The sequence below is a fragment of the Ctenopharyngodon idella genome, chromosome 9 (genome assembly GCF_019924925.1).
Source record: "Ctenopharyngodon idella isolate HZGC_01 chromosome 9, HZGC01, whole genome shotgun sequence".
In the NCBI taxonomy this organism is placed as follows: domain Eukaryota; kingdom Metazoa; phylum Chordata; class Actinopteri; order Cypriniformes; family Xenocyprididae; genus Ctenopharyngodon; species Ctenopharyngodon idella.
In genome coordinates this window covers 19,203,171-19,216,788 of record NC_067228.1, presented here as the reverse complement: position 1 = coordinate 19,216,788, position 13,618 = coordinate 19,203,171, and the positions used below count along the sequence as shown (strand labels likewise).

Below are 13,618 nucleotides of genomic sequence, written 5' to 3'. Positions count from 1 at the left end.
AAAGAAGAATGGAAAGACAACAATGCTTCATCCTACCTAGTTTTGTGAATGCAAAGCCGGTGTGTCTTATCTGCAATGAAGTTGTCGCTGTTTTCAAAGAATATAACACCGTGTCTACACCGGACGCGAGCGGCGCGATGCGACGTGTCAAAAGATAATAGAACCCATTATAATCAGTGATATTGACTATACACTGGATGCGGCGCGGTGCGACGCGAGTCACGCGACACAACACATTCCCGACAGTAAACGGATTCCTCGTTCTGTTTCTGACGAAGTCCAAGTGCTTTGCAACGGTCGGTTTGTCGAGTTCAGAGTAGACAGGTATTGCGGCGCGTCTGGTGTAGACACGGTGATAATATTAGACGGCACCACGAGACGAAGATTTATTTAAGAACCAGCCGCTATCAAAATAATCTGGCTGCGGGATATTATTGCTGGCCGCCTATTGCCGACAACTGCCCTAATCCCTTCAAAGGGTTTACACTCCGGAGAGTTCGAAGGGCTAATGGGTGTAGGGGTCAAAAAAAAAAAAAAAACTCTTTTTTGGAATGCACTTCTGCGTCATCTTAACAAGACAATCAAGGAGGCGCCTTCGTCTTTTTTCCCCTAGTTTACTCTTTGTATTAATACGCATTCAAGCCGGTCTTTTATGTTAAAAATATTATATATTGTGTCTATGTATTTGAAATATTTGAATGGACTGATAAAGGTAGCTGTAAAGTATTTTTGTTGAAGTACAATGTCATTTTGACCATAATAATGTACCAAATCTAACTCGTATAAAGATTACAGTAGTATAGAAAAATACTATACATACATTTATAGGTAAGATCGAACTCCGAGCCTCCTGTACCTATTCTGTGACGTCAAACTTCCCTGTGCAAAGGATCATGGGGGCCCGAAGTGTCCATCAGTTGTACCCTCCGAAATCCTTCATTCCGAAGGGCCCTTTGAAGTGGCCAGTTTTGAGCACTTCGGTTTGGAATGACCCTTCAATATGGCGGCCATGATTGTTTTCACTCCGAACTGCCCTTCGGAGGGCTATAAATCCCATTTTGAACGCACCAAGTAACAAAGTATCTTTCTATGTTGCTCTCAAACTGAATTAATAAATGCATTGATTGAAATAAATTTCAGCTGTTGTTACTGGGGAATTTATCAGACTAAATCATTTTTAATCAGTGAGCAATACCATGCCAGTGTTTAGTAGAAGTGTATAACAAATATAACTAAAGATCAACTATGTTTGTGGATTATTTTATGTATACAGCTAAAATCTTTTCTTTTTCTTAATACATCATTTTTATTAAAAAATATATTATCATATATATATATATATATATATATATTACATTAGTGTTTAGCATATTACAATAGTAGGCCCATAAAGCTCATGTCAAGATAAATTTAGTGATTTGTTTGTACTGCCTGTTCTAGGTAAAGGAGTAACACCTTTGCCCGCTGCCCACAGTCCTATTGAGAGAAGAAATCACAAGTGTGTTTGACTCCGCCCTCTCCTTGCAGCCGTTGGCCCCTTGCCGTGGCCATTAGGAAGATTCTCAGTCTTACTGGAGCAATGACAGGTGAAATGAAGCACAAAATACTCTCTGTGTTTCATTTTTGCTTTCTCTCTCACTTTGACACAAATTGGAATGAAAAGTATAATGTTCATAATAAAAACGTGAAGCAGGCATAAAATAAGTACAGTGAAAAGACATAAAATATTCTATTTTTATCACTGGCTTGTAATACTTTTTAACATCTCACCCTGGATTTATTTTTTTTTTATTTGAGAGAGAAATGGAATGGATAATTTAATTGCTATAAACATGCACCAAAAGTAACACATTTGTTGCAATTCAAATCTTTTTAATTAGTACAGGCAATATTATTTATTAGCTATGTTTTTAACATAAATTGACATACCCTCATGTAACGCAGCTGTTTTCACTAACAGTCATGAAGTTAATAAAATGCATTTCTTGCATTGTTTAGTTGCGGAAAAGGTTTGTGGCCCGTGACATTGCGTGATATCCTGCCATTTCCTCACTTTCATGCCATTTGACCCTGACCTTTCCTTTCTTTTATCATTACATGTACCGTCAGATTGCAAAAAAATCAATGTCTGTCACCCTTTCTGGGATCACAAGACATTACATCCCCATGTTCTTTGATGACTTGTCTGTCACTTTGCATTTGGGCCATTGGCTCTGGAGCCGGTCAGGAGAGAGGGGAGGAGCCCCTCATTAACAGATTTCCCCCTCATATAAATACCAAAGTGCTGCAACCAGCCAACTGATATTAAATCCATATTTCATGCCTTTCGCATATGGGGGCAATTATCAGTGACCGAAAAAAATCAGAACATGAGGTATTTATGCATATTTAGCAGACAAAAACACTGAAATGCAGCTAAATGATTTGCAGGGGTGTCTGCATTAAGTAGATGGTAATAGGAACACATATTAATTGTTTGAATTTTCAGACAGAAACACAATTACAATATGGTACTGCTGGAATATGAGCAAATATCTTTAACTAATAAAATAAAAAAACAACAACTTTAAAATTTTTCTTTAAAAAATATTGCATAAAGTATTGTATCATCATCACAAAAGCACTATACAATTCTTAATACAGTGGTCTTATTTGTATATCCTGTGGTGAAATTTTTATTTACTATTACATTTTTTGTCATTGTTTTTGTAGACGAAAGCTGTTAAGAGAAAATGTCTCTGAGGGGCCATCAGAGACCTCCTAAACTGGAGCGACTGGAGTCTGTCATGAGCCAGTTCTCTGGGAGCTTGGACCAAGATGATCTACAAGATGACCCAGAGGAGCTTGACTTAAGTGGCCATACTGACCTCTGTGGCGGTAAACTGCTGGTTCAGTGTGTCTTTGCTTCTATCAGTGACCTCATAGGACAGCTGACCTCTCAGCATACTGCTTTCATTATGTCAGATGGAGAGTGAGTCAGACGGTTCTATATTTTTTGGAGCAGCATATATAGTGCAATAGAAATGGTCTCTGCACAGCTGATACTGAATCTAATGTAAGGATTATGATTTACATAATGCAAGTACAAATGCAGGTGTCCCACTGGTTGCAGCAAGAATAGTTAAGAGGCAGGATCTAATTCAGCAGTCCATTTATTTAGCAATATAAACGAAGTAGCACTGGATAAACGCAGGATACACACATCCAACCTAAAATTGAAATGAGAATAGACAGGGGTGAACAGAAAATGAGGGCTATATATACATAGAGTTAGCTAATTAACTGGAACAGAAACAGGTGTGTAACTAATCAGAAACCATGGAAGCAAACAAGCAAAAGGAACGCAGGCAAACAGGAACAGAACAAACCCAAACCAGAACACTATGAACCAAACATACTCCGACAGCAGGACAAAATAGCTGCGTCTCATTAGGTCGCATTGGGAGGCCACATACGTCATCAAGGATGTCTTATTTAAGAAAAGTAACTGTAATAAAATTGACTGATATTCATTGTGAGGTGTAAAATACTGTAATTTCTTTCTTACTTTGCAATCTAACGGTTACTTTTCTTAAATAAGACCGCCTCGATGACATATGCAGCCTCTGAAATGAGACGCAGCTATTGACTGTCCACATATTTTTGTTCTCATATACTCAATTAAATGCTACTTTTATTTATTATCTGAATTTAATGATCAAAAATGTTGACTTTTTCCCATATCCCTAGCCCTTGTACCCGCAACTTATCCCTGAAATTAGAGAGAAATGATAGGTGAATAACACTGTTGTAGAAGCACCTAACCCTGGCTGTAATCCTAAACTTGACAGAAACTGCAAACTTGTCCCTCAAATCTGATTGGTTGATTGGAATGTTGTTCCAGAACAAAGATGTTGATCCAGGAACATGTTGCACTTGGTGAAATCACGTTCACCGTAACGCATTCTGACATTATTTATTTATTTAATTTTTGATAAATTTAGTTTATTGAATTTCAATGTTTCTTTAATGTTTCTTGCTAGGCAAATCCAAGTTTTGTATATACTGTATTTAGACGTGTCAGATTTTGGTAACAGTGTTGCAAAAATTGCAAACCTCATATAAAATAAATAGAAAATCCAGCTCATATAATATTTATTTTGACCTCCTGAGGCTGACGATCAATTTTTTTCCTGAATGTTAAGCACCTCACTGACCATTTGTTGAAAAAGATTTTAGGCACTGTCTTTTTAACATATTTATATAAAGTGCCGTTTATGCTCACTTCTAAATCAGTGCATGTTCATTAATATTTCCAGGAACAATATTTCAGCAGGTAAAAGCACATACCTACTAAAATCATTATCTGATACAGAGCAGATTTAGCCTTGAAAAACTTTCAGAGCACACAGCATACTATACACCTCCAGCTGGAGCCTTCAATCGCTATCCTGCTGACAATCAAATGGAGCCTCTCCATGCCATTACTGCACAACTTCAAAGATGAAAAGCCAAACAAACTATTTGTAAAGTAGCTGTACTTTTTGATTGCTAAGATGTTATCAGCCAGTCTAAAATACAAGGCCAACATGAGTCTGAATGATTACCACAGCATCTAGGTGTGTGTCAATATTTTCTTATTGATCTCAATTAGCTCATATGATTATACGTTACAATGACCCTAACATTTCAATATTATGATTGTTTTCAGAATCAAGGAGCATATCATTTCAAGCAATATACAACTTTCTTCCATTCAATTCCCTGGATGGTGTTATATTTCTTGAAGAAGTGCCAATCCTGGTGCAGGTGACAGAGGTGGAGCGATTCACATCTACAAGGGTAATAAAAATGAAAACACTACAAGTAAATCACATTTCTTCAACTCTAAAAACATTCTAAAACACTTTTTGAACTATAATGCTACTTTTAATAACAGAATTATTTACTAAAGAACAAAATTAAAATAATACTATGTAGTATTTTAATTTTTTATCTATCCACCTTATTCCTGACTTCCGGTTTGGGGAACTTCCATTTAAAAAGACTGAAACGAATAGTTTCAAATCATAAGGTTGCCCTACAAATAAAGTTTATCTGTCAGTTTGACTGAATGAGCTGTCAATTTTTCTTTCATGTTTTATTTTCAGACATCATGAGAATTATGTAACGCTTGGTATTTTAACGTAACATGTTATAACAAGAATATCTATGGCAAGAGCTCTTTTCAGTCGCTGCTTTCTATCCTCGTGATTATTTTCATTTGTCCCTTTGCATACCGCTGTAATAGTGTGAAAAAGGACAACATATACTGCACATTTGTGGTCTGTTCTCCCGATATAATTTACGATATATCCTATTAATAATTCACTGGAGTGCACAAAGAATCTCTCGTTTTTCTCCTCAAAGCCTCACGCCTCTTTCCAGGTTTGTTTTCACAGGTAAATACAATTTATTATCTGTAAAAATGATGGAAATCACTTTGAAATAGTATCATGCAATGCTGAAATTCATGAACATTTTTTATTAAGGCAACGCATATTACATAATACAGATATATACCACTATAGTTATGTTTAACCCGTCCGTTATTGCTGTGGAAAGAATCACGCTTTTTCATGGCCTGTTGAAAGTACCTCATTGATGCTTTTACACTTTTAAATGTCCTTTTAATGTTCGTTGGTTGAAGGGTGAGTAGAATAATGTCATCTCATTGTACCCATTAAAAAAAAAAACGTGTTATTGCGTTCATAGAGTGAGCCTTTCACTGACCCTTTACAGCTTAGCGGAAGTTACACCCATAATTCGTGCAAAGCGTCATGGGACGTAGGAATAAGGTGGATACATTAGTACCATGTATCATGATTAGATATGTACAAAAACATATTCAGTCAGTTCTTGTTTCTTGACATTTTCCACTCAAAGGTGCTGAATCCCAACCTGTATACTGTAGAGTTAAGCCACGGAAACTTCAGCTGGAAAATCAAGCGTCGTTTCAAGCACTTCCAGGCACTTCATCAGGAGCTGCTCAAATTCAAGGCCCTCTTAAAAATCCCCCTGCCAAGCCGAATGTAAGATGCACTGTATTCATTTCATCTTTATATGCATACGCTCTCTCACAAACACACCACAAGTCTTACAAAAACGAACTCGTCTCATTGCTTTTTGAGCTGCTAAGTGTTTTCATTTTTCAGTTGGGTGTACTCAATTTGTCCCAGATGTATTCTTGTTAGCGCCCCTAAACCCTACGAAAAACCTTTTTCTCAGCCTCACTGCACTGTTACCTCTCGGTTAATCAAATCAGAGGTGCTTTCATGGACATGCAACCCAAATCTTGTCAAATATTGACAGTCAGATTTCCTGTTTTTGACAGACACTCAGTCAAAAGGAGGTCATTCAAAGGCCACAAACGGTTTCACGGAGAACACATACCAACATTACCACGAAGACCTGATGCCCTTGTCAAAGAGGAACAGCTCATCAGCAGAAAAGTTAAATTATTTATTTTAACTATTGTTTGAACAACTTAAATTTGCCTTGGCATGCCATAAGTGTATGCCATTGTATATCAGTCAGTATATTAAAAAAAAAAAAGTGTGTGGGTATATATATATATATATATATATATATATACACACACACACACACAGTATATATGCATAATTAGGGAATTTGCTGGGAATATTTATAATTGTATTTAAACATGTTTTATTTTTCTTTCTCTGGTCTTTGTTTTGTTCTAACAGTTGCAACTTGAAGACTATCTGAGGAATATATTGAAAAGGCCTTTATACAGGACACATCCTACAACGGTAAGTCATAGCTCAAACATTTTTCCTTGTCTTTGCCCCTAGGAAAGTTACTGTGGCAGTACCATTTGATGGTAATGTAATGTCATTATGATATACAATAATACTGAATGATCAAAGAATAGTATTATCATGCTACCATGCCCAAAATATCATAAAACTATGGTACTTTTTGCTAGTGTATTACCAAATTTGACTTTAAAATTGTACTAATATCATCTATATGTGCAGTACTATTGTCTAGCAATAGCCTAGGCATTAAAAAAAAAGAAAGAAAGAAGAGTGGTTCAGTTACCATTGTGTCACATGATGGCAGAGTGAAGGTTCTGGAAGGAACTCTACCTGCTGTGTCCCCACTCATTAAAACAGGCTCTTTTGTAGAGAACGCCTCGGAGAGGTGATTCCACACTAAGCTTAGTGCTTCACAGGCTAATTCTCTGACAGTCACATAATTAGCATTCGTTTGCAGGGCTAATTAAAGAGTACCTGTACCCAGAAATATTCGCTCCCTGCTTCAGTTTTCACCTCACACTTCCCTGGCTAATTATTAAGGTAGAACTGGACTGTACAAAGCAGATGCCAATTTGTGGTTCATTTTAGTCACCATAGCTAAAATGATTCAAAGAACATGCTTAACCATGCTAAATAATGATAAGCAAATTTGGAAGTAACTGGTGTGTGGCTCATACGCATTTGCCATAAAGTTGCTTTGAGGCTTATTGATGCTAATTGAATTTTATATTTCAGCTTGAATTTTTGGAAGTGAGTCAAATCTCATTTATTCAGGATCTGGGACCAAAAGGAATGTAAGAATGTACACAGTAACATAAAATACAATAAAACAATCCTTGGCTTGATTAGTATTTGTTCATTCATCATATGTTCATTTGCCTTGACAAAAGTGAAGGTCTGATCTTAAAGAAATCTGGAGGAAACACATTCCCTGTATGTTACTGGTGCGGATCCAACAGCGTCTGTTACCGGTGGTCCAAAAGGTGAGAGCTCTTTTACATTCATGTTATACTCAGGAAATCTTGTTTTTCAGGAAATCATAATACTGTGCTGAAAACCAACCTTTTTCTTTTTCACCTTTGTTCACATCGTGAGGACAGAACATACTGTCTTTCTGAGAAAAACACTTCAATCAGTAGTGTGTGATCTTCGTCTCTTGGTTTCATGAGTAAGAACACCAAGCCCTGAAATGAATATTGGTGAATAACAGATGCTGATGTTGAACTATCTTCATCTGTGCAGACGGGGCTGTTATTGTTTTTTCTTTGACAAGCAGCTACAGTAACATTACACTTACATAATTCGCATGGCTCTTAAAAGCAAACACTGGAAGATTCGGCCCCAACTGAATTTTGCTCCTCGGATTGCGGCCTTGCTGAGCCTTTGGGTCGTGGCATGTCTTCTGTTGCGGTTGTTTACTTATTTAGGTTATTATGATGTTTTCCCACAGCTGATAGAATGGCTCTCCCCCTTGTTTCAGCTCTCATGTGGTGACTGCTTCATGTTTCAGATGGCTGGTGGTAAAAGACTCCTTTGTTCTCTACATGAGGCCAGAAGATGGCCAAGTAGGCACCGTGATTCTGTACGATAAGGGATTTCACATCAAAATAGGGACCCGGGAGACCGGAGTCAGGCACGGAGTCACTATTGAGAATCTTTGCAGGCAGGTTGAGATAAATGTGTTTTATACTGCAGAAATTTAATCATGCAGTAATTGTTAGGTAGCATGCTTTCAAAAAAATCTCTCTCTGTCTCTTTCTCTCTCTCTCTCTCTCTCTCTATATATATATATATATGTGTGTGTGTGTGTGTAGTATACTGTTAAATATGTTCATCATATTATATTTATTATATATATCATACTTTTATTGGATTTTGCTTAAAACAATGAAAAACAGTTTTCCAATGGGGTAAAACTAAACTTCTCTTCATAAAATTGTAAGATAACTGTAAGTTAGATAAGTCTTGTTTAAAAGGATTTTTACTTGAAAACAAGTGACAAAAACAATTATCAATTAACTTTTTTTTTCTTTCTTTTTTGACAGGGCTCTTACTATCAAGTGCTCCACATATAGGCAGGCTCGTTGGTGGGGACACTCCATAGACGAGTTTTCTCAAATGTTTGGACAGGACTTCCTGAGGGAAAACCGCCATGGGTCTTTCACACCTGTTAGAGAAAACACTGTCTCAAAATGGTGAGGAATTATGCAGTCACAGTAATTACTTAAATATAATAGTCCAGTTAAAACTATATATAAACTATATATATTTGAATGTGCAGTATTTTCTATTTAATTTAAAATATTACAGTAATCTCAAAAGTTCAACTAGTCCCCTATTCTTTGTTCTTTTTATGTCAACATGTGAGCAACACTTACCGGAACATTTTCTCTTAAATCTCTGTGAAGTACCCTGACACAGTTCTTAAATGAGGCACTCTGTGCTCCGTTTGAAGGTTTGTCAACGCAGCTGGATACTTTGATGCCATAGCTGATGCCCTGGAAGCAGCAAAGGAGGAAATCTTCATCACAGCCTGGTGGTACAGATTAGAATCAGCATCAATTAATTTTCATGTACCTAGCATTTACAATTCTGTGGGCACTTATGTTGCACCTCTTAATGTAGCCTACAAGTGGAACTTTTATTATTTTTTGTACCATTGCAATTTTTTTTTGTCAGAAGTATGTCAGATGTTTTAAAATAGGAGAATGTACAGATAGAATACATTACTGGTTGTTTTGTACTATAGTACTGCTCTAGATTCATTGGCTTATCATTTAACAGTTGTTTGTTCAGTAGCTACTGAACGAAAAAGCTGTCCATTTTTTTTAAAAGAAATATTTCATTTAAAAGTAAAATTTCTGTCATTATTTACTCACTCTGTTGTTCTAAACTATATGGCTTTCTTTATGTGGAGGCGAATTTTAAAAAAGAGTGGTTGGACAAGTTTATACTATAAACTTATTTATACAATATTTATACTATGGTTAATGGAAATGAATAAGGCTCTTAATTAATTAGCTATACATCGCGTGTTCGGAGCTTTTATATGCTCTAAGTACCTGTCTGAACTGAATGGACAATTATCAGCGCAATATTACTGAAGTCCGGTTTATTTCGTGGCGCGAATCACCATATCCTGTGCGCACTTTTAGCAGCGCGCTCCAAGATTTGCGCGAGCTGTGAGCTGTTCCTATCACGAAGCCATTTGAAATATTGAGAATTTACAACTTTAAAACGCTATAGAGAAGGTCAAACATAATCTAAAACAGCCACATAAACAGAAAAAAGAATGATGAAAATAGGAGAAAACATCATCTTGCACCAATATAAATTAGAACGCTTTTTAAACTATTACCAACCATACTATAATTTATCACGTTTCATTGTATTTATTGTGGTAAATTTTGACTAACTTGTAGAATTTATAATGGATAATCTGTTAATGAAATATATTTTTCACTGATTTACATTACAACTGTGTCATTTTGCTATAGTTTCTAAATGTTTAGGTTATTATTTTTCATAACAAATGCTATAGCTCAATAAAAACAGGAGAGAAAAAAGTCAACATTGGCCTAATGAGGATTCATCAATGATCTCACATGTAATTATAGCCTTATTGTAACAAATGCTACAGTTAAACAATTACAAAAACTATAAATTTTCATAAGGGCAAGTACAAGTTAGAATCAAGAGCTTTAAAGTCTGGACCTTCTTGAATTGTTGACTAATCAGTTTTCCCATTGTGTAAAATGTGTTCTTTTCAAATGATGATTGATATTAGGAAAAACCTGGCCTTCAAATACTCCAAGAGATGACATAGATAAAATCATTAAGAGCCTGATGAACTGTTAAGGAGTAGGAAATAAACAATTTTAATATATGAAAATGTGAAGTCAAAGTAAAGTTTGTTTGACTTCTCATGGCACTTTGAAGTAGAAAATTCTGTCAAACTGCATAAGGTTCTAGATGCTTAAATAATATATAGGGTTATATATAATAGGGTTATATATATATATCCTATGTAAACAAGTAATTGTTAACCAGGCTATTACTTTATTTAAAATGCAGTTTTTGGGTAAGCTATGCCTTTAATATGACAGAAATAAAGAATGAAAGTTGTGTGGAAGCTGTCAAAGCTTTGATTGGTTTTGATATGGCCCTCAGGTTAAGCCCAGAAATCTTCCTCAAACGACCGGTAGTAGATGGGAACATGTGGAGATTAGACCATGTCCTCAAGCGAAAAGCAGTGAGTCTGAACACCTGCTCAAATCTGGACTTCAGCCAGTTTAATTTACTTCTCACACATCCATACATTATGTTGCACCTCACAGTTCAGCCAGTTCTCTTTGGTTTTCCCAGTCCGAAAGTTGTTTAACAACATTTTGTCTTTTGTCAACTCAGCAACAAGGAGTGAAGATCTTTGTCCTGCTCTACAAAGAAGTCGAGGTAGTGATGGGTCTTAACAGCGAGTACACAAAGAAGACCCTGATGGGACTTCACTCTAACATCAGGGTGAGTCGATCAGTATGTCAAACATTGTCAAAAGCAGAATCCTGTCCAGAAATGACAGTATTACAGAGGAGACCCGTCCCTCCGAATCAGCTTCCCACTCTTACGTTTACCCATATCTCTCTAAGAACTAAGGTTCAATCAAAACAAATTATAGAAAGCACGAGAGCACTCAGCGTGCCCACTACCTCCCCTCCGGACACTTAGATCGTATTTGGACGTTGCCTAAATCCTCTGTACTAGAATGAGGGGGATCACTCTGTTGGGAACCCTACGGATTGTGTCTGAAGATGGTCAGGTTCTTCCTTGCCGATTGTCTCTAAAAGAGCCTGAGGCTGCAAGTCTGCTTCCTCCCCTGGTGCCACAGAGCTTCTATGGCACCATAGCGCTGTGGTATTCATCACCGTAGCACCCCAGGCCGGTGCGTGATTGACATGCCGTCACATTATCTTATTGGAGCGCTGGTTGAGTCTGGGCAGAGGAGTGACACTGGGAAGTGGCTTGGGATCCACACCCCAAGGACGTGTGCGGCAAAGCAGCTGGATGGAGGTATTCCTGGGCCCTGCTGGTGTAGAAACACCTGCCAGGGGCGGCGTCCTCCAGAGGCTCCGCCAAAGCTGGTGGAGACGCAGCTGCTTCGCACAAAGGTTAACACCATCTACATTGTGGTGTTATTTTTGGCTGAAGGCCTGCTGTATTTATTTAGCTCATATTTGGGAAATTTGGTTAATTGACAAAAGTTACATTCTAAAAAATAATGCGTTAGCTCAACAAAAACAATTAACTGTTTGCATCAATTTTTTTGAGTTATGACAACTTTGAATGAAATTATGTTTAACCAACAAACTATACTGAGTTAGAAGAACTTAATAATTTGTAACATAAACACAAATTTTTAAATTAATTACTCAAAAACTGAAGTCACTCCAACTACTTGAGTTGTAGCCCTGGAACCAGTTAATCTTAAAAAAATTCAGTTAATATCCACAGCTATCATAGCACATACTAAATGTAACTTATTTAGCATGTAAAATTAATGTAATATAAAGTAATTTATTACTTGTCACTGGCATTAGTGCAGTCATTGCTTATAGAGTCAATATAGTGTTTAATGTAGTGTTTTAGAAATTCACTACCTAATTTCCAAAGTTATCTAGACAATTTCATTAAGTTACTACAAATTAATTTTAAAAAATCAATTAAAACAAAAATTTGAGTTTATATTACACAAAATATTAAGTTAATGTAATAATCAACATTACATCATAGTTCAAAGAACATTTAGGTGATCATAATCCACACATTCATATATGTTCTGACTGTATATTGTATATTTTGGCACATATTTAGAAGTACTTGTATTCCTTGAACACTGCCGTTCAAAAGTTTGGGATTTGGTAAGATTTTTTAATATTTTTGAAGATGTCTTTTATGCTTAACATGGCTGCATTTATTTGATCAAAAATACAGTGAAAACAGTAACATTGAGAAATATTACTATAATTTAAAATGTTTTCTAGTTTAATATATTTTAAAATGTAATTTACTTCTGTGACGGCATAGCTGAATTTTCAGCATCGTTACTCCAGTCTCCAGTGTCACATGATCCTTCAGAAATCATTCTAATATGCTGATTTCAAGAAACATTCCTTATTATTTTCAATGTTGAAAACAGTTTTGCTGTTAAATATAAGCCTAATACATTTTTTTCATAATTCTTTGATGAATAGAAACTTCAAAAGAACAGCATTTATTTGAAATAGAAATATTTTGTAACATTAGAAATGTTTTACTGTCACTTTTGATTAATTAAATGCATCCTTGCTGAATTAAAAAATCTCACTGACCCTAAACTTTTGAACATTTGTGAATGTATAAATAGTATTTTAGTGTTGTGCAAAACAAACATACAAGAATTAGAATGTAGTATTCTGAACATACCCTCAGTCTTTATTCTTCTTTAATACAGAACTGCCCAATATCTTGTTCGTTTGAGAAAAGGAACCTGACAAGCTGCCCATCTCTACTGATTGACAGGTCATCAGACACCCTGATCACATGCCCTCCACAGCATTGCTCTGGGCTCACCATGAGAAGTCGGTGGTGATTGACCAGTCACTGGCCTTCCTGGGAGGGATTGACCTGGCCTACGGAAGATGGGATGATTCCCAACACCGACTGACTGATGTGGGGAGTGTGAGAAGAAGCCCTCAGCACAGTCCTGCTCTATCCCCCAGCCTCACTCATGTAAGACCACCACTATTATTAGTGGTACTTGCTGAGGCAAAAATCACTATTACAAT

General features: G+C 36.4%; 1 protein-coding gene across 8 annotated transcripts in view; it reads left to right on the top strand.

Moving 5' to 3' along the window:
- si:ch211-168k14.2 (phospholipase D1) overlaps window positions 1-13,618 on the top strand; it is a 30,506-nt gene that overhangs the window by 2,883 nt on the left and 14,005 nt on the right. For 6 of the 8 annotated variants that reach the window (XR_007931514.1, XM_051904677.1, XM_051904679.1 and 3 more), the window contains exons 2-15: window positions 1,441-1,586; window positions 2,713-2,877; window positions 4,691-4,845; window positions 5,905-6,050; window positions 6,353-6,470; window positions 6,726-6,791; window positions 7,536-7,594; window positions 7,691-7,783; window positions 8,311-8,463; window positions 8,846-8,995; window positions 9,256-9,339; window positions 10,971-11,052; window positions 11,208-11,318; window positions 13,353-13,562. Coding sequence is in view for 7 of the 8 variants with exons in the window: in XM_051904677.1 (XP_051760637.1) it covers window positions 2,733-2,877; window positions 4,691-4,845; window positions 5,905-6,050; window positions 6,353-6,470; window positions 6,726-6,791; window positions 7,536-7,594; window positions 7,691-7,783; window positions 8,311-8,463; window positions 8,846-8,995; window positions 9,256-9,339; window positions 10,971-11,052; window positions 11,208-11,318; window positions 13,353-13,562 (1,572 nt within the window). In the remaining variant the exon portion in view is untranslated. The remainder of the gene's footprint in view (window positions 1-1,440; window positions 1,587-2,712; window positions 2,878-4,690; window positions 4,846-5,904; window positions 6,051-6,352; window positions 6,471-6,725; window positions 6,792-7,535; window positions 7,595-7,690; window positions 7,784-8,310; window positions 8,464-8,845; window positions 8,996-9,255; window positions 9,340-10,970; window positions 11,053-11,207; window positions 11,319-13,352; window positions 13,563-13,618) is intronic. The other 2 variants (XM_051904678.1, XM_051904676.1) reach the window with 2 other exon arrangements.